Genomic DNA, 25,368 nt, shown 5'->3' on the forward strand with positions numbered 1-25,368 from the left:
GAGTTAGTTGCCTTAATGCCTTTGGAATTCTAGCCATTAATCTAAGCTTAGTACAAGTAAGCACACAATTTAATAAGATATAATCCAATTGGACAATGAATATACTCAGTATCATTTGCCACAAATGATCATGAAAGATATTAATATTCATTAACAATTTTGTGAGAAAATTAAGATGCTCCTAAAACTTTTTTCTCCTCAATTTAACCTCAATTCCTGGTCATTATCATCTAGATTTCTGATAACTTCTTTTATAAATGACATTCATAAGACTTGAAAGGAAAAAAACAGGAAGTTAGAAACTAATCCTTTTTCCTGAGATGTGATTTTCACATCAGCTGTGATGGTATGGCACACACACCAATGGTGATTCCTGACAAGTTTTCTTATGCTGCTAACATGTGCATTTCTGATCAGCCCAGTTCTTTAAAAATTGCTGTATAAAATTTAATTTCCATTAAAGAAGTCTTAGCAATAATTTCTGTAGTGGGTCAAGGAGTATTCCCCATGTATTTTAACATTCATTTCTGACCTATGCTTTGCTGGATGATGGCATTTTAACCTCTCCATGATGTTGAGTCAAAGAGGAAAGACATAAGTACGTTTTTTTCTTTTCACATTTGCACCAGCTTCCCACATTGGAAAACACCAGTAAGCTAAGAAATGATATCAGTGTATGCAGTAAAATGTACTTCTTGTCATCTACTTGCAGGTTTTCACAATTAATGACACTGCCATTTCAGCTTTTCCTTTCTTCAGTGCCTGGAATTCTTATTCCACAACACTACTTGTAACATTGATTGAATATTTAGTAATAATGAAGACACTGTAAAATGCATTCCAGTCTTCTAAGATAATCATGATTAAGGTATTAATTTCAGCATTTTTCAACTACTTTACGATTTCTACCGTTGATTCATTTACTAGATAACTAGAATTGATCAATCATCTGCATTCTGCTGGTTATTTTTACCTGAGTTTATTTACCTCAACAGTACATTTTATTACATACAACTTACAGATGAGGAACGGAGACTCAGGGAAGTGAAGGCACTTTTTTACGAGTATATTTTTACTGGTATATTTTACGACTCAAAGTGCAGTGCTTTTTCCATTCTCCAGCCTTCTTTTTTTAGAATGTCAGCAGTATTTGCAAAGCACAAACATTTAGTTTTTGAACCAAACTAAGTTGACTTCAGAACCTAAAACTGCCACTTACAAACTACTTGATTTTTAAAGAATTTTTAATCTCCAGAAGTCTCTGTGTCTTTATCTGCAAAACAGGAATAAAAGTAAGAGTTTAATAATATTTTTAAAGAATGATATATGTCTGTATAACATTTAATCTATGACATATAATGTATGTAATGTATAACATATAATGGTGTATGTAACACATTTAGGAAGTAATAGATGTGTATTAATAGTAAGAGATAAAGGGGAGTCTGGGTGGCCCAGTCAGGTAAACATCTGCCTTCAGCTCAGGTCATGATCCCAGGGTCCCGGGATAGAGACCGAGTTGCCTGGATCCCTGCTCAGCAGGGAGCCTGCTTCTCCCTTTCCTCCCCACTTGTGTTCTCTCTCTCTCTCTCTCTCAAATAAATAAATAAAATCTTTTAAAATAGTAACTAATAAATACTTACTTATTTCCTGGAGGAAAAAAGGAAATATTACTGGAGATAAGTTATATCTATTCCTTTAAATGGGAATACGGATTAATCACTAGGCTGGGAGTAAATAAATCAGATGTCTAGCCCTTCTTCACTTAAAAAAAAAAAGGACTATATGGTACATGGTTCTCTAAAGATCTCTCAGGTCAATACTGAAAAAGAAAGACAAAAAATTTCTCTCTGATGAGTGAGAGAAACAATGAAAATATACTATGTAATAAAAATTACAGGAAGTGTTTGGTACTACGAAGACTAAGTCTTTAAAAGGAAGTGATGAACCATGAGGTTAGGAACTAGCATGCGGGATTGTCAGGCAAGGCCTCTCTGAAGAAGTAACATTGGAACAGAGACCTGAATGAAGTGACACAGAGAGTCATACATAGACCTAGGGCCATGGCAGAGCGGGTAATCAGCTTGCAATTGAACAAAGACGGAACAGGGAGGATGGAAAGAGGTTGTCAGAGATAGGAGGGGCCAGATCACGTAGACTTCTGTAAGCATTTGGGTTTTATTCTATGTGTGTTTAGAAGCCACTGAAGGGTTTTATTGAGAGCAGTGGTCATCAGGTATTAGCAATAAAGATCTCTCAGGCTGCTAAGTGGAGAATAACATCTTGTATGGAGAAAACACTTCTGTGTGGTTAAGCATGGAAGGTAAGGAGATAAATTAGTTGCCGCAGGGCAGGAAAGAGCTAATGATGGCTTCAACTTAGACTCTGTTAGTTCAACTAATGAATGTAGTTTGCATGAAACAGAGAAGAAAAACAAAACAAAATGACTTCTGTGTGTTGGGTTTTTTTTTCCCCCAAAGCAACAGGATGAACAATGATTCCACTTACTGAGATGGGAAAGATAGAAGAACACATTTTATAAGTGTCTGATGAATCTCTTGGGCATCAAAGTGGATTTAGTGAGCAGGCAGTTAGATATGTACGAGTGGGGAGCGAGTGTTATTAGAGCTCCTAACTTGGGATTCAGCAGTCCATAGATAAATTCCATGTGACTGCATGAGATCACCCTTAGTAGTGATCTCCAGAATGGGAGTCTCACAATCACCTAAAGGGGTCCAGAAAGAAAAGACCAGGACATCATTTTATATTTATTCTTACATTTAATTTTAATTAATATTATGTGATTTGATACTGATGCCTTGCATTGTGCGTATCGTGTATCGCACTGCACACAGGGTACCCTGAGGTAACTGCAGGAATTACATAACAAGGAGGTGTAATGGGCAAAGCTTCATTTTTTTTTTCTTTCGACATAATGTGACACACTGTGGTATACTTATATCTGCACACATGAATATATATGTGAATATATATGAATAGATTACCTAGTTTTTAAAATAGCTTTTTAAAATAAACATTGTATTTTTATAATAATTTTAGATATACAGAAAAGTTACACAGATAATACAGAGTTTCCAAATATCAATCACTGTGTTCTCCTAATGTCACCATACATGACCTCAGTTCTTTTGTCAAAATTAAGAAACCAATGGTACATGACTACCACCTTTATTAGAGAGAGAAAAATTATCATCTACTTTGATCCAGTAAGAAGTTGGACTAAAAAATCCAAATAGCCGAAAAGACTACTGAATATCATTTTCTAGACCTTATTTTTCACCCTTAAATGTACCCCAAGTGCATATGAAACTTGAGATATTGACTAATGTTTGTATGAAGCCACTAAAATTCCCACACTTTTAAAATTTAAAATTAGTGTCCTTGGATTAAGACTGCTTACAGAGAAAGCAGGAGAGAAGAAGTTACTCAGTGGTTACCTCCTAAACAACAGAAGTAGCAGTGTCCCTGGGATGCTCTGCCACAGAGATGGACCCTACCCCAAAGGAGGGAAGGGAGCTGGAGTACCCAGTTGTCAACACCAGAGGCACCAGGGAAGGCACTGCCATGTGATTTAATGTAATTGTATCTGATGACTTTTCTTTCTTTCTTTTTTTTTTTTTTAGATTTTATTTATTTATTTGACAGAGAGAGATCACAAGTAGGCAGAGAGGCAGGCAGAGAGAGGAAGGGAAAGCAGGTTCCCTGCTGAGCAGAGAGCCCGATGCGGGGCTCGATCCCAGGACTCCGGGATCATGACCTGAGCCGAAGGCAGAGGCTTTAACCCACTGAGCCACCCAGGCGCCCCTCTGATGACTTTTCTACTACAATTATTCTCCATAGAAATTATAAGAATGGCAGCATCTGTTTTCAAGACCAAAGATAATCAAAAACAGATGAAATAATAGTCTAGCCCTGTGTCACTAAGAAAGTGTAAGTAATCTCATTTATTTTCTAAAGATATAAATCAAAGGGGAAAAAAAAACTAAATCTCTACAATGCAAACAAAAGCTCCCTAGTTTCTCTGACTTCTATTCCAAATTACCGCCTCTGACCTTTTCTTAAAACTTTAAACATCACAAGGAAATCAGTGGGAAGGGAATCATGTGCTAACCAAATACTTAAAGAGCAGAAAAACGCACTGGAGTGAAAGGGGATTAGTAAAGGGTGGGGAAGAGGACAAAGCCCCTCCCAGTTTGAGTGAGCAGATTTGGGATTAGTAATCAAGCAGAAACCCACACGCAATTAATGGCTCTGACATCAGGGGAGAAGCCAATATAAAACACTCAGCTCTAAGAGGGGTTCATCAGAGAATCCCCTCCGGAGTGAAAGGTACTGGAGAGAAGCTCTATGGGGAGTGGGTGGACTCCCGCCAAATCTCCATTAGGATGGGAGACTTTAAGTCACGGAAATTAACTCGCTGAAGATCTGCTTCCAATTCTTCTTCCAGCTTCATGGTTAAATGTAATTAATGGCTGTGACCTGCTAATGAATGCTTTTGATAAGAGACATCTATGATGAGTTCTTTTTTTAATAAATAGAAATTTAAAATGAAGAAAACTAAATGCTCAGAGCGGGGATTTAATTATGTAGGTATTATACATGTCAAGTTTCTAAAGGTAAATTAGTATTTTTATGATTCGCTAGAAATGTCATTTTACAGATATGAAAGGTATTTTGAAGGGGGTTGGGAAGGGCTCATGCCTGTTTATATCAGACCTGAAAGAGAACTGGCACAATTTCATTTTGTTTTCTTCTTTTCAGCTCCTTTTTTAATTGATGTGCTCCGGTCTCCACACAAAGGGCTGCAAACCAGAGATTTGTTCTTCGCTCTTGTTTAGAGCAGAATGAAAGCTCATAAACTCCTCTCCCTGGGATGCATCTTCTTGCCCCTGCTTTTTTTTCATTGGACCTGGGCTCAGTTCCCAAGAGAGTGTGCCACTGTCGAGGCCTTGAGAAATGGTGTATGTTGCCCCAATCTGTCCCCGCTGTCTGGGCCTGGGACTGACAGCTGTGGCTCCACATCAGGAAGGGGCAGGTGTGAGGCAGTGACCGCAGACTCCAGGCCCCACAGCCCTCATTACCCCCATGATGGCAGAGATGATCGGGAGGCTTGGCCCACACGGTTCTTCAACAGGACATGTCGCTGCAATGGCAATTTCTCAGGACACAACTGTGGGACTTGCCGTCCTGGTTGGAGAGGAGTTGCCTGTGACCAGAGGGTTCTCACAGGTAAGTGGGGATATCAATGAAGGAGACACAGTTCTTCCTGAGACTCAATGCATTTAACAGAAACCTAAATCACTGGAGCTGGAAGAATACCTGGAAATCCTATAATTCGGTTGAGGGAGATGAGGCTTGGAGAGGATAATAAGTTTATGCAGTTTAAAGAGTCAAGGCTCAGATGTGAGTTATGCGATTTTCTTCTAAAACACTTACTGGGGGCGCCTGGGTGGCTCAGTGGGTTGAGGCCTCTGCCTTCGGCTCAGGTCATGATCCCAGCGTGCTGGGGATCGAGCCCCACATCGGGCTCTCTGCTCCGCGGGGAGCCTGCTTCCTCCTCTCTCTCTCTGCCTGCCTCTTTGCCTACTTGTGATCTCTGTCTGTCAAATAAATAAATAAAATCTTTAAAAAAAAATAAAATAAAACACTTACTGGGCATCCATGCTACTCAAGGAACTGTGCTAGGTGTTTACGACTAGAACTTTTTTTTTTTTATAGATTTTATTTATTTATTTGACAGAGAAAGAGAGAGATCACAAGTAGAGAGAGAGGCAGGCAGAGTGGGAGAGGGAAGCAGGCTCCCTGCTGAGCAGAGAATCCAATGTGGGGCTTGATCCCCGGACCCTGAGATCATGACCTGAGCCGAAGGCAGAGCCTTAACCCACTGAGCCACCCAGGCGCCCCATGACTAGACCTTTTTGTAATTTATCAAGATAGTTATGTTAATGGTCATAACCGAGGTTCAGAAAGGTCTAATCCATATAGCTGGGACTTGGAAACCCTGGAATTCACCCCGAGATCAGTCTAGCTCTAAACCATGAGCTTCTTCCACTGCCCTTGCTAACACACAACGAAACTGCCCACTGTTATGGTCAAGTTCAGCCATTTTAGATGACGAACCTCACCAGTGCCCTATTAAATAGCAATAAATAGCAAAGTTCTGAAGAGTAAAACCAGAAATACTTTCTTGTTTTCTATGTGCCAAACATTGGACCAAAGGGTCTAACAAGAGTTTTATTGAGTCTTTATTAGCCAGGCTCTGATATAATTTTATGTGTGTACTCTTTAATCTTTACAATTCTGTAAAGCAGATAATGTTTTTATATACACCTGACAGATGAAAAACTGAGACTTAGAAAGATGAGTGCAGAGTCACAGAATGAGTCTCTGGCCTTAACCACTATATCATGTTTTTGCAAGGTTTATGATTTTAAGAATGTAGAAAGTTCCCAAAATATAGCAATGGTAAGCAGAACTAATTACAAGATCACAGAATCATGAAGTCCACAGTCAGATTAAAGAAAGCTAACAGAAATCCTAGGGTAAGGGGTGGGGGATGAAAACAGGCCTAAAGAAGGCGTTTTAGTAAGAGGTATTTTTAAAAAGTATAAAATGATTTAAACATTAATGCAGATTATCGTTTATGGGTAAATGGGACACGGCGTTATGATTATGGTTCACGAGGCAGATGCTTTCATGGTTGAATTTTGTATCCTTGAAGTCAGGAGAAACCTTCTGGACTTAAGTGCAGAAGAAAAGAACCACTTCATCCAGGCCTTAGACATGGCAAAGCGCACAATTCACCCTCAATTTGTCATTGCGACCAGGAGATCAGAAGAAATACTGGGGCCAGATGGCAACACGCCACAATTTGAAAACATTTCCATTTATAACTACTTTGTTTGGACACACTATTACTCAGTCAAAAAGACTTTCCTCGGGCCAGGACGGGAAAGCTTTGGTGAAGTGGATTTCTCTCATGAAGGACCAGCTTTCCTCACGTGGCACCGGTACCATCTCCTGCAGCTGGAAAGAGACCTGCAGGTATGTAGGGAACATTTCTGTTCTCAGGTCCAGTTTGTAAGTCATCTTAACTCACTGTGTTCTTAATGATCTAAACATGTGATTAATCTGCCTCTGACATTCGTGAAGTTTCTCCCTCTACTGATTACTTACTCACTAATTAATCTTTGTCTTTTGTGAAGGGTTTGTGAAAAGATGGTACTATCAATGATGAGGGAGCCAGTTGGGACATTTGTAGGTGTGATTTAAAGTGTTGGACATAGTCTATAGCTCTGTAATTGAAAAAATGATCTTCATATGGCTTGCAACAAAAGAATCTCATTTGCTATGTCTTCCTTCTTGAATATGAACGAATACTCCCTCCTCCAGGTTTGGATGAAAACAAGTGTGCATACACTTCTGAGGCTACCAAGTCCCAAATACATCCCCCATTATGCCAGCTGATGATTCTAATACAGTACAGGGTTTAAATTATGGAAAATATCTTTTACATTTATAGAGTCATATTTTCATTGAGTGCCATTTTGTTTCCATGACCCCTGACACCTCAAGGCCTGTGGAAGAAACCTAATAAAATATCCTATCAATCAGACAGCATTTTTCCTTAAATAGCATTAACTCTCTGGGGAGCATAAAGTGAACCTCAACCCAAACATAAGTATTTCCTGCTTATTTTTAAGCAGAGAAGCTCTAGCCACATTAAAGGATCCGTTAACACAGATATCTTTATTATCATAGTTTCTTTTGCCAATTGCTTTTTCTTGAGAGAAGTGTTGGAATTTTCAAGTGACATTTTAAATTATTATATCTCAACAAGGAAATCCACAGAGTGAACCCGTTCTCTAAATGAAATGAATTCTTTCCCTCAAATTAAAATCTGAAAATTAATCTGAAAATATCTGAGGGCAGAAAAGGTGTTTAGATTCACCTATTGATTTGTAGTATGCCTGCTGTCAGCATTATCACAAAGTAAATGGTTGGAATACAGAATAAAATATTGGTATGAAAGCAGTCCAAACATACGCAGTTTGAGAGTGATTAAATTAATTCATCTGATACTCCAAACTTCATATTTTATAGTTCCGATTACAAGTAAGACATTTAGTACATGACGAGTAGATAAATCTGTCATTTGTAATCAGCTCCAGATCTCTGTGCCTTTAAGTCGTTTTCCCATGGGCACACCAAAATGAAAGGGCAGGTGGAAAGTATCTAAATGCTTCGATTTTTGCCTGTGTAAACTTCAACCTCTATGGCTTACCATTTTAAAACCCAACAGCACAAGGGATCCAACAAATTACAATCTAAATGTAATGCACAGTTGAAATGCCACATGAATATGCTCCAGCTCCCAAATGTCAGCTCTGAACCACAAACTGACTCTTATTGATCCCTTGGAAGCTGCCACTAATTTTTGTGAACCAGAACAATGGCTTCTAAACAAGGGCTCTCAACCCCTGGAGATCAATAACTGAGGACTCCTTGGAAAGCTTTGGGTCCTCTAAAACACCCCGAGGGCATGGAAATACTTCCTGGGAAGGGTTTAAAGTAAAAAGGCAGAAAAGTACTAAATGCTTTGGAGGTGAGATAAAACAACGGCAGGCTCTCCATCTCAATCCCATGCTTTAAATATACTCCCCAAAGGCCTAAGGGGAATGAGAACAAGTACAATAAATGCATGTTTTAGGGAACTCAATAAAAGAAGCATGTGATCTTGAGTCCAGTACATTTAAGAATTGTTGAGTCAGCTCGGAAGGGAAACTTGGACCCTGGTTTAAAGAACAGTATGCACAAAGAAGTATTTTGCTTCTGTTCAGTATTTCCTGACAGTATTAGTTTCGAGCAGAAACCCAAGTCTTAACAGTTTAGATTCTGAAGCAGGGGTCTTTAAGTAAAACACCTTCAGTGCCAGGCAGGTAAGGTAAGTGTGAAAGACTATGTAACCTGTGAAAAGTCAAATCCTTGTGTCTGGGGCTTGGAAAACCTGGATTGTACCATTGAGGTCTTCGTCTCTCTGATCCATAGGCTTCTCCCACTGCCCTTGCTAACCCACAAAACATTTTAAAGGTCAGACTCTAAATGCCTGAAGTCGTTTAAGTTAAATTTTAAAAAGACAGAAACAAAACAAAAAGTACTGCTCTACATATTTAAAGGCTGGATCTGGCTCCAGACCCAGACTTAGTGAGGCTTGAATTCAAGATATAAAAACAGAAGGAGGTAAAGTGTCAAAGGGTGAAAGTTATTATTGGTACTTTTTGGTATAACCAATAGAAATGTGATTACCTGCTTAAAAAAGAAAGGGAAGAATCCCCCCCCACCCAGAAAAAAATCATTTGCAGAAACTTCTGTATGCTGAATGACTTCATGTAGTATATCAGAAGCCTTGTTAAATAAGGTGTTTAATTCCTCTGGCCCCTCAGACACCACTGATACTCTCACTGGTTCTAATTGCCCAAAGAGAGCTGATAGAAACACACCGCTGGGGAGAAAACCAAGCAAAGAGGGAGAATTGTAAACAAAAGCAGAGAATACTAATAAAAGTTTCTGTGATCTAGGAAATGTTGCAGGATCCTTCGTTCTCCCTTCCCTACTGGAATTTTGCAACTGGGAAGAACATCTGTGACATTTGCACCGATGACCTGATGGGATCCAGAAGCAACTTTGATCCCACTCTGATCAGCCTGAATTCGGTCTTTTCTCAATGGCGAGTGGTCTGTGAATCCTTGGAGGATTATGATACCCTGGGAACTCTTTGTAATAGTAAGTTCTAAATGACATCCAGGGTTCAGAATTCCCTTTTAGATAAAGAGATTAACTGTGTTGCCCTTCATTCTACTAAGGACTTCAGAGTAATATCTACTTTTACTATATAGAGAATCCATGTACAGATATATTCCTTGAACACTGGGGCTATTCAAGGCAATCTCAAAGGTTCCAGGGGAGACTAAACATTTTGATATGGCTTTTCTTAAGCAATTTGGTTAGTGCATTGCTCACTCTCTTATTTCGTAAATGTTCACTGTCTTATTTTGGAAATGTATGGTTATATAAAATTCATCCTCTTAGCACACTCAGCACTGCTCAGGAGTCATGTGTCTTCTGCTGGACTTTCACAGAAAATTGTTTCCCTGAGAAATCTTTGCAATGTGCAGAAACAGTTGAAGAGCCCAAAGAGTAAAATTCTAGTCAAAGGGTCAAAACAAAAGGTGATATGAAGGATATCCTTAAATAAAGGAAGATACTGGGGCACCTGGATGGCTCAGTTGGTTAAGTGTCAAGAGTCTTGGTTTTGCCTCAGGTCATGATCTCAGGGCTCTGGGATGGAGCCAGGTATCCGGCTCCGTGCTCAGCAGAGTGCATGCTTGAGATTCTCTCTCTGCCTTTCCCCCTGCTCTCTCTCTCTCTCTCTCTCTCAAGTAAAGAAAACTAATAAATAAGTCTTTTTTAAAAAGAAAAGGAAAGGAAGATACTGCACAGAAAAGATCTGCCAGCCAATCACTTTCCATCTCTCTCAAAGCAAACACATAAAGAGAATGCTTAACCAGCTGTCCTAGCTAGCATCCTTTCTCCAGTGATTTAAATGCCACTTCTGCCTTAGGCCAAGTTTCTCTGATATGTGAATGTGTTCCTGAGTATACCATTCTCTTCCTTGGATCACATTATTAGTCTCTGTGGTACTAACACAAGGTCTTAATTATTAGAGTCTCCCTACCCTGTGTTATTTTTCTTCTTCAGGCATGCTCAGTTATTTTAAGCTTGTTCTTCCATGTAAAAACTAGATTTCAGGAATTTATTTTATTACTATCTTCATAGCACATTTTATGTACATTCTTTTAAGTTTAAAATATTAAATTCCTTTATAAATGTAAAAAAGGATATTCTTAAAAAGAATATTCTAAATAGAACAAAAAAATTCAGTAGATTTTTTTCACCATTAGAAAATTATTTAGCTGTGTATAGGAATAAAAGAAGAGGGAAGTGACAGTATATTAATTTTTTTTTTTTCTGTAGAAGCTTAAACCTTAGAGTAAAAATTTTATTTGTTTGGCATGCTGAATGAGTAACCCCACCTTGAAATACAATTGAGAATCAATATATCTTTAGATACCAAAACATTAATTTTTGAGCAGGCTATTGTATTTTGGCCTGGGATTTTTTTTCCAGACATTTTCGGATGATACAGATAATTGGATACCAAAATGTAGCATAGTTTAAATGGGGAAATAGGAGAGAAGTCCCTTGGTCACAGTCTCTTAGTCAATTAGTCTAAGTCTCATAACAGGACACAAAGTTTCATGAAAAATTGAAGATTATGTATTTTAAATGAAACAAATTTGAAGATTACTCCTTGTCTTAGTTCAAAATATAAATGCCAAGCATTTTATTTATTAGGCCAGTGAAAGATAAAAGGAAACTAATAGTTGATTCAACACATGCTATGCAACTGATATGGTGCCAAATGCTTTAATATGATACTGTATTTAATTCTCCTAGAGAGGGGCACCTGGGAGGCTCAGTTGGTCAAGCCTCTGTCTTCTGCTCAGGTCATGATCCCAGGGTCATGGGATCCATCAAGCCCTAAGTCTGGCTCCCCGCTCAGCAGGGAGCCGGCTTCTCTCTGTCCCTTTTGCCCCTCCCCGCTGCTTGTGCTTACATGCTCTCTCTCACTCTCTCTAATAAATAAAATCTTTTAAAAAACAATTCTCCTAGAGATTCTTTCCTTTCTTTACTATTCTTGGATGAAATGATCCATTCCTGTGGGTTTTTTTATCGTGTTTTACAGGACAGCCATGCATAGACATATCACATGCCTGTGCTTTCATGGGCTTGCTGCACCACGTCTCTCCAAGGTTCCATTAATGCGCCAAACTTGGTACTTTGAAAGAATGATTAGGGACACCTAAGCCTCTTCTAACCAGTAAAATATAATGTTTGATTCATCACATGAAAACTACTGTTGTTTCTAGACAGTATTTCCTCCATCTACTTTCTCCTTCACACACTCAGAACTTTTTATTCCTTCCTGCATGAAAACTCCACAAGACTCCAATCTGTACAATGTTTTTAGGTGCATTTTAGGCAGAGGTTGTCCATGCCTATTTGGTCCAAACCTAATACCCTTGGGTTAAATTAAACTGGTTTAAGCTAGTTTCTTTACTATCTGAATTCTCCACTATGAAACTCCATGAGGGCAAAATTAGAAATGTAGTGTTTTCAAAACCCACGGGATTTATTATTTTTTCTTGGAATTTATTGACAGCTCCTGAACAATAATCCCTAAAATATAAACTTGAATTGATAGATTAGCCAGTGGTATCTGAAACTTCTAATAATAATGTATACCTAAAAAAATGTACATCTACTTTCTAATCTCAATATTGTCATATGTTTAATTTTTATATTATATAAATAAATTTGCTATGCTAATTCATCAGGTATTAACCGTTAGGTCAGTTATAAACATTACAACATAGTAAGCTTTATGAATGAGGTAAAATGTATACAAGTTGCAGTTGTAAGATCACCTCTCCCATCCCATAAATGCAGATTATTCTGCATATACTAGTAGGACACACACATTCCTCTGGGGACCACTGAACAGACAAATGCAAAAGGCTCCTAACCAATCTCCTTTCCTCCCAACTACCTACGATTTCTCTTCACTTCTTATTGAATTAAATATAAGTTTATCCTATTGCTCTTTATTTCTTCACGTATGGTTCTGGTCTAGCTTTTCATTGTTCTCCCCGTCCACTACTCTCATACATCACCCTGTGCTCAAGGCAAGTTATTTCCCACACAGGCCCTCTTTTATAGCTGACATGATCTTTCCATACATCAGCATACACCAAACGGTGATTTAGCATCTGTTACATGCCAGACACTATACCAAGATTAAGGGGTGTGCTGGTGAGTGAGTACAGAGAGCATTCTTGCTCTGACAGAACATATCTTATAGACAGGAGAAAGCTTATCATCTGTCGTTATTACCTCTGCCTAAAATGTCTGACTTGTAACATTTCTCCTGTTTCACCTGAAAATTCTCCTCAGTCCTTCAGAGCTCTTTACAAATCTCTCCCCTCTAATGACACCCTTCTGGAGTCATTCAACTAGAAAAGATTGATACTCTCTCTCAGTCTCTGTCTCTTTGTCTCTGTCTCTCTGTCTCCCTCTCTGTCTCTCTCTCTGTCTCCTTTCTCTACCTTCCAGTCTGCCTCTTTCCCTCACTTTCTCCCTCCCTTAAGGCACCTATCCTATTACCCCAAGTATCACAGCTCTTTGTTTCCTGTTTGTCTTACTGCCTTTTAAAAAGTCTAATTATTTCTCACATCAATTGCTGTAAAACATGAATTGATTGAAGTACAGACCATGTCCCAAAGAGATTTTGGATTGTTTTTCTTTATTTCTCTGAAGGCTTGAAACAAATAACACTTGAGTACAGAATTTCACATATATGTGAAATACAGATTTCACCGTGGAATTTAGGTTTATGAGATTTTGGTAAAATTCAATTTTCCAAGGAATTTTTATGTTAGAATATTCTCACTACAGAAGCATACATCGATTAAAAATATCAGAACCTCTACCTATTTGTGATTTTATAGATTCCATTGATTTTATAGATCACATATCTATTTTAAAATCTTCTATTGATTTTATGGATCGCATATCTAATTCTGTTCACAGAAGTGGCCATGATAACTTAGATTTTTTTCACTGTAATGCTCCTAAGTAAGCATTTTTAAAAAATTTTCTCTTCTACCAAGGAGAACTTATCTTTCCATGTTCTTGCTATTAATAAAAATTAAAGAGCAAAGATAAGATCTCTAAATATTCTATAAATGTTTACATAGTCCATCCTTTTTCCAGGTACCGAGGGTGGACCAATTAGGAGAAATCCAGCTGGAAATGTGGCTAGACCAATGGTGCAACGTCTTCCTGAACCACAGGATGTCGCTCAGTGCTTGGAAGTTGGTTTATTCGACACCCCTCCTTTTTATTCCAATTCTACAAACAGTTTCCGAAACACAGTGGAAGGTAAGTAAAAGAAATCAGTGTTTTGAATTCATCTGGTTATCACGTAAACTGAACTGTTCACGTTCAGATCTTTTTGAAAAATCTTCGAAAGCTGCATTGATCCTGTGAATTTACAGGAATGTTTCTTCCAATTATGATGCAGTCACAGTTCTTTGCTCAAGAAAGAACTTGTTAAAGAAAAGTGTCAGACCATGAAACTCTTTTTAATTATCATAGGAGAAGCCCTTGGAAATTGTTCTTCAATCTCTTAAATACCTAAAATGTATTTAAACAAATCTGTTAGGTGGCTGATCAATAAGTGTATAACTATATCAAATTCTAGTAGAGTCAAATAATATTCAAGACTTCGAGAGCTTATTAAAATTTTTTCTTAAAAAATAACAATAAAAAGTTCTAAACAATTAGTTGACAGCCAATAAAGCCTGGTTGGGGCATTCATTTTATTTAAGTTTATAACATCCTGTAACTTTTCTAAAAGGTCTAAAAATATTCAAATTACCATGTAATGATATTTACTTTGATTTTCCCTATTTAATTCAAGCATTTTAAAGCTGAGGAAACTAAAGACCAAAGAGCTACAGTGAATATCCCCCAAGATACTCAGTAACAGAGCACAATTTCAAATCCAAATTTTCTAAGTCCAGTGTCTTTATATGATGAATTTTGATATCGGTAAATCATTATTGAAACATATTTAAAGTTTTAAAACAACAGAATCACATTTAAGTATTAAAAATCTCTTACTGTCAAAATTCACATTATATGTAGCATTAAACATATTAGACTCCTCCCTCTGAAAAAGAATGGGAATAGATCTCTCTGGCCCCATGATCTGAGATACTTGAAACATAAATCTCATCATTATTTTCATTCTCTCTCCTTTTATCATCAAAAGTGTATGCCATTCTCTTCTATCTTCATGTTAATTTTAATAATTAAATATGAATGCACTGATTTTGTAGATTATTCAATATATCATCGCTATATTTTGACTAAACTGGTATATATAAACTAAGGCCATAAGCACTAATTTTTAAAAGAATGTGTAGATTGCATCTTACTGAAGCTCAGTCAAAAGATAAATTGCTCTGATGTCCTGACAGAACATATGAAAAGGACCAGCCCCTACCAACATGCCCATTATGTTACAGGCAATCTTTAAATATTTTATAAATAAAAAACAATAATGGGATAAAAGTATGAAACATGGCTAAATAAATGAGTGTAATTATACAAATGGGTTAATGTATTTTAAATTCTAATTTTATTTTATAGTATGTAACTTTTCCCTGCTGTCCCAACCTCTGATTCTTACTCCATCCCACATCATAGACCCTCCATTTTTGTTTGTGATCTTTCCTCACCTTTTGCCATTTATACATATATATGCATATATATATATATGTATGAAAATATGTATGGAAAATACATATATAATATGAGGATATATAACATGAGAAATATATATAATACATGTAGTACAGGAAATGTACATATTATATGGGAATAGCATATATATATCATATAGAATATGGGAAATATATATGTAGAATACAGATAATTATCAAAAGTCCTAGAAATATTTCAACCAACAGGCTGTCCAGATGTTTAAAACTAGTACAGACATGATAAGAACGTTCTGAGAAATTGTGACTTTTCTACAAAAATAAGATAACTTTCCAAAAATAAATATGCTGACAGTCAAAAGGAATAAGGCAGGAAACTAAAGTAACATCTGGCAATGTAAGTTCTAGGACAATCAGAGGGATGTTCTCCCAATCGTGCCAGCAGTTTTTAGAAGAAGCTGGAGATTCCCATTGTCTTTATTTCCACTAGACCAATGTTTGCTTTGTCAAAATAGTGTGTTCTATATATTTTGACTGGTATCCTTTGCAGGCCATTATTTTTAACCTAGAGGCTACATTTAGCAAATCAGGCCACTAGTTTAAAGCTAACCAAGCTCTGGGTAGAGCAGGAAATGACACCAATCATAGGTACAGAGAAGCGGTGCTATTACAGTAAAGTAAAAATTGGCCTGAGAAGCTTAGGAAAAATTGTTTCCCAATTTAATCACTGCCGCTGATTTGGAAAGTAAGATGTTTGCGATGGCTTTTACTAGTCTCACCCATGTTTTTTTATCTAGGTTACAGTGATCCCACAGGAAAATATGACCCTGCTATTCGAAGCCTTCACAATCTGGCTCATCTGTTTCTGAATGGAACAGGGGGACAAACCCATTTATCTCCAAATGATCCTATTTTTGTCCTCCTACATACTTTCACTGATGCAGTCTTTGATGAATGGATGAGGAGATATAATGCTGGTGAGATGTTTTCATACGCTTTTTTGCAGGCTCAGCAAGGACCCTGCTTAGGTGATAGAGTTATCTCTATAGAGTAAGCTCTCGACACATCTGAACTACACTTCAAAATAAGGATAAAATAGCTGTGATATCTAGACGTTTCCAAATATCCCAAACTACTTTGAAAATGCAGATGAAACATCTCTTACAACGGTTATAAGATATTTATTAGCATTCACTCAGACTAAGCACATAATTCCTTCCCATTTTGTATGAAAAGATGACTATCATACTCCTCAATTTTTTCTTCCCCGTATCTTCCAATGAACGTTGGCATTGCCTTTTACTTTTTCTTTTTCTTTTCTTTTTTTTTTTTTTTTTTTTGGAACGTTCTCATTGTGAATAAAAAAATCCTACTGAGCTCTTCCTCAATACCCAAAAGACAAAAAAATTATACTCACAATCCACAGTTTTGATTTTTATTACTTTTGGCCTCTTACAAATGGAAATTTTATTCAACTTGAAAAGTTAATGTTGGCTTTTTATCACTGCATAGATAATCTCTTTCAACCTCATTTTAATGCATTTTTTAAAAATATTATTTAAAAGGCCATTTTCCCTTCAGTTCTACTCAGCTGAGAGGCTCACATTACTTTTCAAATAACAAAAGTGCTTCTATCAGTTAAAACGTCATGCATTTTCATATTTCAAAACTGTTCTAAATTTTTGCTTCTGTGCCTTTACTTCATCACACACATAAACATAATGTTGGGGATTAACTATTGATTTATCTATCCAATTTGGCCAGTCTCTTATTTCTGTGTGTGTGTGTGTGTGTGTGTGTCTGTTTATACACCAGAAACTTCTAATCCAACCTGATTAGGAGCATTAACTAATGTATTGATCAAAATCGTATGTTCCATCAGAAAATCCCTGAAGAATCAAATAACTTATATGTAAATATTCACTCATCAACCTGCTATGAATTCACTGGTTGGAGTGCCACCTTATTTCACATGTATTTACATACATACCTACAAACATAATGAATTACCTAGAATTTACAATGTCTATTTTTTAAGTGAAACAAGACATTAACAACCCTTGAGATGCAATGAATGCAGTATTATTGTAGATTTTCATAATGCCTACCTTATCTTTACAACCATAGTGCTCACTCCTAAATCTTACCTAATATCTCTTCAACAAATCTTTCCTAAGCAATCATATATTTAATATAACACAACATCCTTCTCTTTTCACAGTCATAATTATCATTTTATGTATGCTTAGCTGTATTACTTTTAGGACAATAACAAGTAAATGGGAGTTAATAGGTTTAGGAATGAACAAAAACTTTCATTAAATATACACTTCTGGGAACTAGACAATGATATACAAACTGCACTTACGCAGCCATTCAAAATGGACTGTTTGTAAGTTTTTCTTACTTAACACTTACTTAAGAAGTCAGAAGAAGTGGAGAATCTTGGTTACTCTGGCAAGTCTCTTAAGGGGAGCTTTCTTTCATCCATGAAAACAAATGTTCCTTTGCCTTCCTTATCTTGATTGAAAAGATCATTATTTCACATTCATAACAATCCATTAAAGGTCATTGATGAACCAGATAAACACCTTTGCTTCTTAGCTAATTTCTTCCTGCTCCCTTTGTGTATGCTATAAATAGCATAAGATCTCTCAGTTACCTGGAGAGTAATGGAGGGAAAAGCACTGTAAATGAAAAATAGGGAACCTGAAGCCTATTCTGACAAAATACGGCCATAAAATTATAGGACAAGCCAATGTAAACACTAATAAATTGCATGAACACTAAACACTAACAGTTAACTACCCACTTAAATATTCCATGCACCTGCAAATGTCCCTTGAAAAAAAGTGTCATAGAACAACTATGTTAAAGAAAAAATAAAACGATGGGAAAAATTTCTAAAATTATCCATATAATAGAAGTCTTTGTTGAAAATAAGTTTATGAGTGGAGGATGGAATTATATTTTCAAAATGTATTAAACAGCTTTTATAGATAATGAGAACTCTTCAAAATCGTAAGATTATAAAATTATTAGGATCAGAATGGAATAAGAGTTACATTTTACAGCTGAAGGGAATTATAGTCATTTACAGGGAAAAGTCTATTACAGAATCCTTTCATTAGACATGAGGTAGAACAATATAGAACATCCAAACTAATACTAATTTTTATTCACTAACATTTTTTATCTATGTGCACATTTACTTCAAATCTTTTTTTTTTTTTTCAAATGAGAATCGTGTGAATTAAGTTTAAATATAGTTCTCCAGAAGTTCAGTGAATTTTTCAGAAGAAGCAGTTTATATATTTCCTAGACCAATCACTACTATTATGCCCTGAAAGAAATGAAGTAATTACACACACACTCAAATCCTTTCACATATATTATTTGATTCCATATCCTGGTTATTGTGAATAATGCTACAATAAACCCGGATGCAGACATCTCTTTGAGATACTAATTTCACATCTTTTAGATATACCCCCAAAGTGACATTGCTGGATCATATGGTGGTTCTATTTTTATATTTTGAGGAACTTCCATTCTGTTTCCATAGTAGCTGCACCAATTCCCACCAATAGTGTGCAACGGCTCTCATTTCTCCACACTCTTGCCAACACTTGCTATCTCTTTTCTTTTTGATAATCGCCATCCTAAGATATGTGATCTCTCATTACAGTCCTAATCTGCATTTTCTGATGATTAGTGATATTCAATACCTTTTCACATACCTGTTGCCCATTTGTAAATCATCATGTCATACATCTTAAATATATACAATTTTTTGGTCAGGTGGACCTCAGAAAAGCTGGAAAAAATACTATGAGCACCTACTATTCCCCTACATTGTCTTCTGGATACCAGAAATACAGTAGCATTCAAAACACACAAAATAGTTTCCCTCCTGGGACCCTCCTAGTTGTTAGTAGAAATGACAGTAAAAATATGTAAGTAAATATATAGTATGTTAGATGGGGGAAAGTCTTTTCAAGCAAAGAAAATCAGGAAAGCGTTTAGGGGGTATGAGGTAAATACATGGGGGAAGATCATCCCTAGGTGAGCAAAGGAGCCCACTCTGACTGGAGAGTGGAGGGAAAATGATGGGAAATAAGGTCAGAGGGACAACAGGTAGAGATTTTGAGGGATATTAGATGTACTTCTAGGATGGGGAGCCCCTGAAGGGTCTTGCATAGGAAAGTTTCATGACAATTCTGCTGTTACTGTTTATTCCACTCATTTTAGTGGGTATAACTTTATCACATAGCTGATGCTGAACTGGGTTGAGACTGACCAAGTCAGGATCTAGTAGAAAGGTGAAATGAAAAGTTAAAAAATTATCTAAATTATTAACTTTAATATCTAACTTTAATAAATAATTAACAATAGTACACCAAAATGTGAGCTCCTTGAAGCCAGGCATTTTATCTGTTTTGTTCAGTGTCATCACCTCCATGGCTAGACCAGTGTCCGGCATTGGTAAGAGCTCAACGGATTTGAATAGATAAATATTTAATTAGCATTAATACATAGTAAATTAAAAGTCACAAAAATATGAACACTGCATACCATTTTAATGATCAAAAATGTTTTTTCAAAGTAGATGCTAAAACACTCTTCTGAGCTTCCTAGGATCACAGTGACTATTTAGGTAATATATTTCTTGCAAACAGAAAATCTAATAATCCATTAGCCTTCTCACATATCCCAGCTCTTCTAAATATATTCCCACTCATGTCCTGCCCAAGCCCATTTCCAACTCTGGTCTTGACATATCCCAACTGGTTTAGTTGTATTGACAAAAAAGCAGAACAACAATAACAAAAAAGAATAATCTTTTGCCACAAAGAGCATATCACTCTTTTTATCCCTGATGACAGAAACTCACTAATAATATAAATGTCTGTAATTTGCATTTAAGTAGAAAGAGGAGAGGAGGCAGGAGGTAAATAATATTTCAGGAACTTGATTTAAACTTTTAAGTGTTTTTTCTAACAGAGTATCTGGAGATAAGTTAATATTTATATCTCTGAAGATAAATAGAAAAAGTAAAGAATACCAAACAGATATATTTATATTCAAGGACAAACTTCCATTATATACAGTAACTCTCAAATTTAAATTTTAGATGAAGCTACCGCAAACTACAGGTCCATCTTTTTTAAGCTTTGAAAAATAACTTCAATGAATTTTTTCAAATAAGCTTTTGTAATTTAAAAATAAAATAATTAATGATCATCATAGATGAGAAAATATTAAAACTTCCCTGCTTTTAAACTTTCTTGATCTACTGAATGATATGCTAGTGCTGTATTCAAAGCGTTTGAACTCGGTTTTATGCAATTCCCTGTTCTGCTGTAGTGAAACTATTTTTATGTCTTTTTCAGTATAAATTATAAAAGAAATTTTTATGTTATCCTAGAATATTTCAGGTCACCTTCAGAACATAATAATAATTTATTAATACTAACTTTATTATGTCTAATAACAAGATGTCTTTGGCATATTTTAGATGTATCCACATTTCCACTGGAAAATGCCCCTATTGGGCACAATAGACAATACAACATGGTACCATTCTGGCCCCCAGTTACCAATATAGAAATGTTTGTTACTGCTTCAGACAATTTGGGATATACTTATGAAGTTCAATGGCCAAGTGAGTATTGAAAATGTAACTACTGTGGAAATTTCCAAAAGCAAATTTGTTGCCTTTTAAGGTAATCACAGTGTTCTGTGGCCTATATTTTCCACTTAGATTTAGAAGGTGTTATTTGGATTTTTATTTTGGGATAAAGAGACTAAATTTAACATTTGTTGAGAGCCTACTCTGACCGGGAATTAAGTTGATTATATAGCACACTATCGCACTTAATCCCTATAACCCTCTGAGATAAGTATTGTAATCCTCATTTTACAAGTAAGGAAGAAGGGGCTGGCCATGATTAGTTTAGAAAGGATAAATGTCAAAGATCACATTTTTAGTAGGCAGGGAGAATTAATTTTGAGCTTAGACCTGTGTAATATACCCCAATTTATTCTACTACATAATTGTGCCTCCTTATCTTTATTCTGGAAAAAAAAAATCGAGTGAGATACTGCTCACTGCTTTTTCTGAGATTCTGAAATTGAAAAGTTTCTTGTTTAATTTCCAATCCCTTCCCAACAAAGGCAGTAGGGTGGAAGAGCACACAGCATGTAAATTCTGAAAGACTTGGGCTCTAAAACCAACTCTAGTGCCTCCTAACCAAGTGACCCAAGTGGTTCAAACCCTACAGCATCATTGTCTCAACTTTAGAATGGAATTAATAATAACTATTCCAGGAGGGTCCATTTATTATGAGAAATTGGGAAGTGCCTTCAGGATAACAGGTGCTATTATCAGCAATGTGGCCAGTAAAAATTATATATGAAGAATGTGGTAAAATGCCTGCAACAGTGTCTAAGTTTAGGGTGTCTGATTTTTGGGAAGCAACTATTTTACTGTTTATTTTTTATTCTCCTTTTTTTTTTCCAATAGGTCGGAATCTTAATATTTCTGAAATTGTTACCATAGCAGTAGTTGCTGCTTTATTACTGGTTGCAGTCATTTTCGCAGGTGCTTCTTGCCTCATTCGTTCCAGAAGCAACATGGATGAAACAAATCAGCCTCTTCTCACTGATCAGTATCAACACTATGCTGAAGACTATGAAAATATGCAGAATCCTAATCAGTCTATGGTCTAATGACAAATGACCGATTCACTTATGTACTAGTATCACAAAAACACTTGGTTGAAAAATAATAGATTAAATTGCTTAGTGTATTTTCTTTCCCTCTGTTACTTTCTTCCTTATGCATGCACTTGTTAGAATTAAAGCTCTAAATATTGTTTTTCATAACTAGGAAGAGTCAAAATATTTTTTTAATGGGATCTAGGTTTCAAATCTTTAAAATGGTAAGTTGTATGATAACTAACCAAAATTTAACCAAAATTTGAAACAATAAAAAATAAAATAAAATAATAAAATGAAATGAAATAAAACAGTAGTTTTTAGACAAATACCCTAACTTCTAACCCTAATTTCTAACCCTAACCCTAACTCTAACCCTAACACTAACCCTCTTGAGAGGTCCCTGAAGAGCAAAATACCAAGGACATACCCTAACCCTGACCCTAAGTCTGAGAAAGTGGCTTCCTGAGTACATAAGAAGCTGAGAAGCAGCCTAGTTATCCTAGAGAAGACCCCAAACACTTAAGAATTGGTAGTATTTCCGAAAATGGGTGTGAAGGTAAAGACTAAAAAAAAAAAAAAAAATGGTAGGTTGCACCAACTTCATGGTATTTAAGCAGAGTGTGAAGGTTTTGGGTACATTTTACAAGTCAACTATATGACAATGTTAATAAGCTATTGTGCTCTGTTTATGTGTAAAGAAAAATCACGATAGTAAATCTCTGATTAAAATACAGGAGTAAGAATTTCTACAATGTAAAATGTAAATATCTTTCCGTTCACTTTCATTGAACAACAGATACATAGGAAGCCACAATTATTAGTTAAAATCAATTATGTGGAGCTATCAATGAGATCCCAATTAATTTTTTCAAACTAGAATTCCCCGTTGGACATCAGCATACATTTTAGTCCAAGGTTCAAAGTCGCAAAAAAATCATAATCACTGTCACATTTTGAAGTGGTAAAAACGTTACTTTGTTTAAAGGACAATTGATACTGCCTCTGTTTGCCACTATGTTCTACCTCTCAATTCACTGAAAAAGGAACTACCCATTTGTACACTTCACCTTCCAGTTCCTCTCCCAGTATCTTAGAGGTCCACAAGCAAACCACTAAGGTGAAGAACACACAGTAGGGTATTCTACAATTACCATTCAATTCTTTGTGTTTACCCCAAATAGCATTCTCTTATCATTTACCAGCCTTTTATATGTTTTCAAAACAAAGTATTTAAAATATTATTTCATCAGCTATCCTTTTCTATGCAAGCATGCAAAACTGTCATCAATTTTCTTCTTCTTCCTAGCTTCTAACATAAAATATTTTTTACTATTTTTGATCTTGGGGTACTGAAACAATATTCCCAAAGAACTTTAAAGGCTGGTCGCTGTGAAAAAACATTTTCGATAAAATAGGTAAAAAGAAATACTACCAATGGTAATTATACACTACAGAAAATGGAGATTCTGGTATTCCCAACTCAAGAAATAGAAACTAGATTAAAGTTAAATACACACAGGGATGCCTGGGTGGCTTAGTTTGTTAAGCATCTGCCTTTGGCTCAGGTCATGATCCCAGGGTCCTGGGATGGAGTCAGACATTAAGGTCCTTGTTAGTGGGGTATCTGCTTCTCCCTCTCCCTCTGCCACTCCCCCTGCTCATGCTCTCTCATTTGTTTTCTGTCAAATAAATAAATAAAATACTTTAAAAAAAACTTTAAAAAAGTATGTACCCACAATTGGTTACTGGTTTTCCCTATATCTTGTGCCCATAGCCTAAGCAACCATAAGGCTATGGCACAAGATAAATAAACAAAATGTGATAGTGAAGGAGAATGCATATACTAATAGTATCTTTTTTAATTTTCAAATAGCATTACTGAATTGATTTTCTGAATACATTTGATTTATTAAAATACTATATACTCATAGCTTTTCAGATAACCTATTGTATAATGTAAGATTTCTTTTCATATAAATGTCAATAAAACCAAATCCACCACATCATATTTTTAGAGATTTTTTAAGTGCTCATTTCATAAGCATTTGTTAGGCATATCCTCAATTTTTAGACACAGTTCCAGGTACTGTGGATTGGGGAGGGAAAAGTAAGAAATACAAAATTGAGAAAGTCACATTTGATGTGGGCTTCGAGGAAAGCTAATGGATTTACCAAATACAAGAGTAGAGAAGGACACTTCATGCAGAAATGACAGCAGGAGCAAAGTGACATAAGTTTGGATAAGCATGGAACATTCAAAAATATGAAGTAGGTCAGTGTGTAGAACATAGTTTTCATGGGGAGAGTTGAAAGATAAATCGGGAATAAAATCGGTGTCCTATATGAAGTCCTGACAAGTTTGGAATTCATTCTACAGGTAAGAGGGAGCAGGGAAGAGTCACAAGTAAAGAATGTTTTACAAAGATAATGATGGTGATGTTTGTAAATAACATCTATTAAGAATAATTTGGAATAGTTAAAGTAAAAGCAGAGACTAGCTAATATCAAAATATTTCATGGGACAGAGGAGGAGGGCCTATCATAAAACATAAACATTAATTCTAAAAACAAAAACAAACAAAAACAGGGCACCTGGGTGACTCAGTCAGTTAAGTGTCTGCCTTCAGCTCAGGTCATGATCTCAGGGTCCTGGGATCAAACCCCACATCAGGCTCTCTGCTCAGCAGGGAGCCTGCTTTCTCCCACTCCCTCTGCCTGCTACTCCCCCTGCTTATGCTCTCTCTCTCTCTGTCTCTGTCATATAAATAAATAAATAAAATCTGTAAAATAAAATAAAAATGAATACATAAATTAAAAAATACATAAATTTAAAAAAAATTTTAAAAGACAATTATAAGAGAAAACTACACCCATTATATTGTAACTGTAACTTTGACTATTTCTCCCTAAATATGTGGTTTTATATTTCTTTCTTTCAAGGAATCCTATTTATTTTTCAGCACTGTATGATTTTAGGAGTTATCTTGATCAGGTGACCATTACTCTTCTATAGTATGTCATAGCATTCTCTTCAGATAATAGTCATTTGCAATCTTGGATATTTTCTACTGTTCTTAGTCCTTCGGTTCTCTTATAGTCAATGAAGGTATTATGCACTTACTGGAAAGCCCATTCTACACCATTTGATTTTGCCCTGTTGCATCAGCACCCATTATATGCCAGTACCCCAACTGAGCTAAGCATTATAGTTTAAACA

General features: G+C 36.0%; 1 protein-coding gene across 1 annotated transcript; it reads left to right on the top strand.

Moving 5' to 3' along the window:
• The first annotated feature begins 4,297 nt into the window (after positions 1 to 4,297).
• On the top strand, positions 4,298 to 22,864 carry LOC111156610 (tyrosinase related protein 1). The gene is made up of 8 exons (XM_022517602.1): positions 4,298 to 4,637; positions 4,783 to 5,250; positions 6,743 to 7,065; positions 9,600 to 9,804; positions 13,915 to 14,082; positions 16,226 to 16,405; positions 20,947 to 21,093; positions 21,955 to 22,864. Exons 2-8 carry the CDS (start codon positions 4,866 to 4,868, stop codon positions 22,158 to 22,160), a joined length of 1,614 nt encoding a protein of 537 aa, XP_022373310.1. The 5' UTR covers positions 4,298 to 4,637; positions 4,783 to 4,865; the 3' UTR covers positions 22,161 to 22,864.
• The last annotated feature ends 2,504 nt before the right edge of the window (positions 22,865 to 25,368 follow it).

This window comes from Enhydra lutris, unplaced genomic scaffold (genome assembly GCF_002288905.1).
Source record: "Enhydra lutris kenyoni isolate GAN:26980312 unplaced genomic scaffold, ASM228890v2 scaffoldscaffold47, whole genome shotgun sequence".
In the NCBI taxonomy this organism is placed as follows: domain Eukaryota; kingdom Metazoa; phylum Chordata; class Mammalia; order Carnivora; family Mustelidae; genus Enhydra; species Enhydra lutris.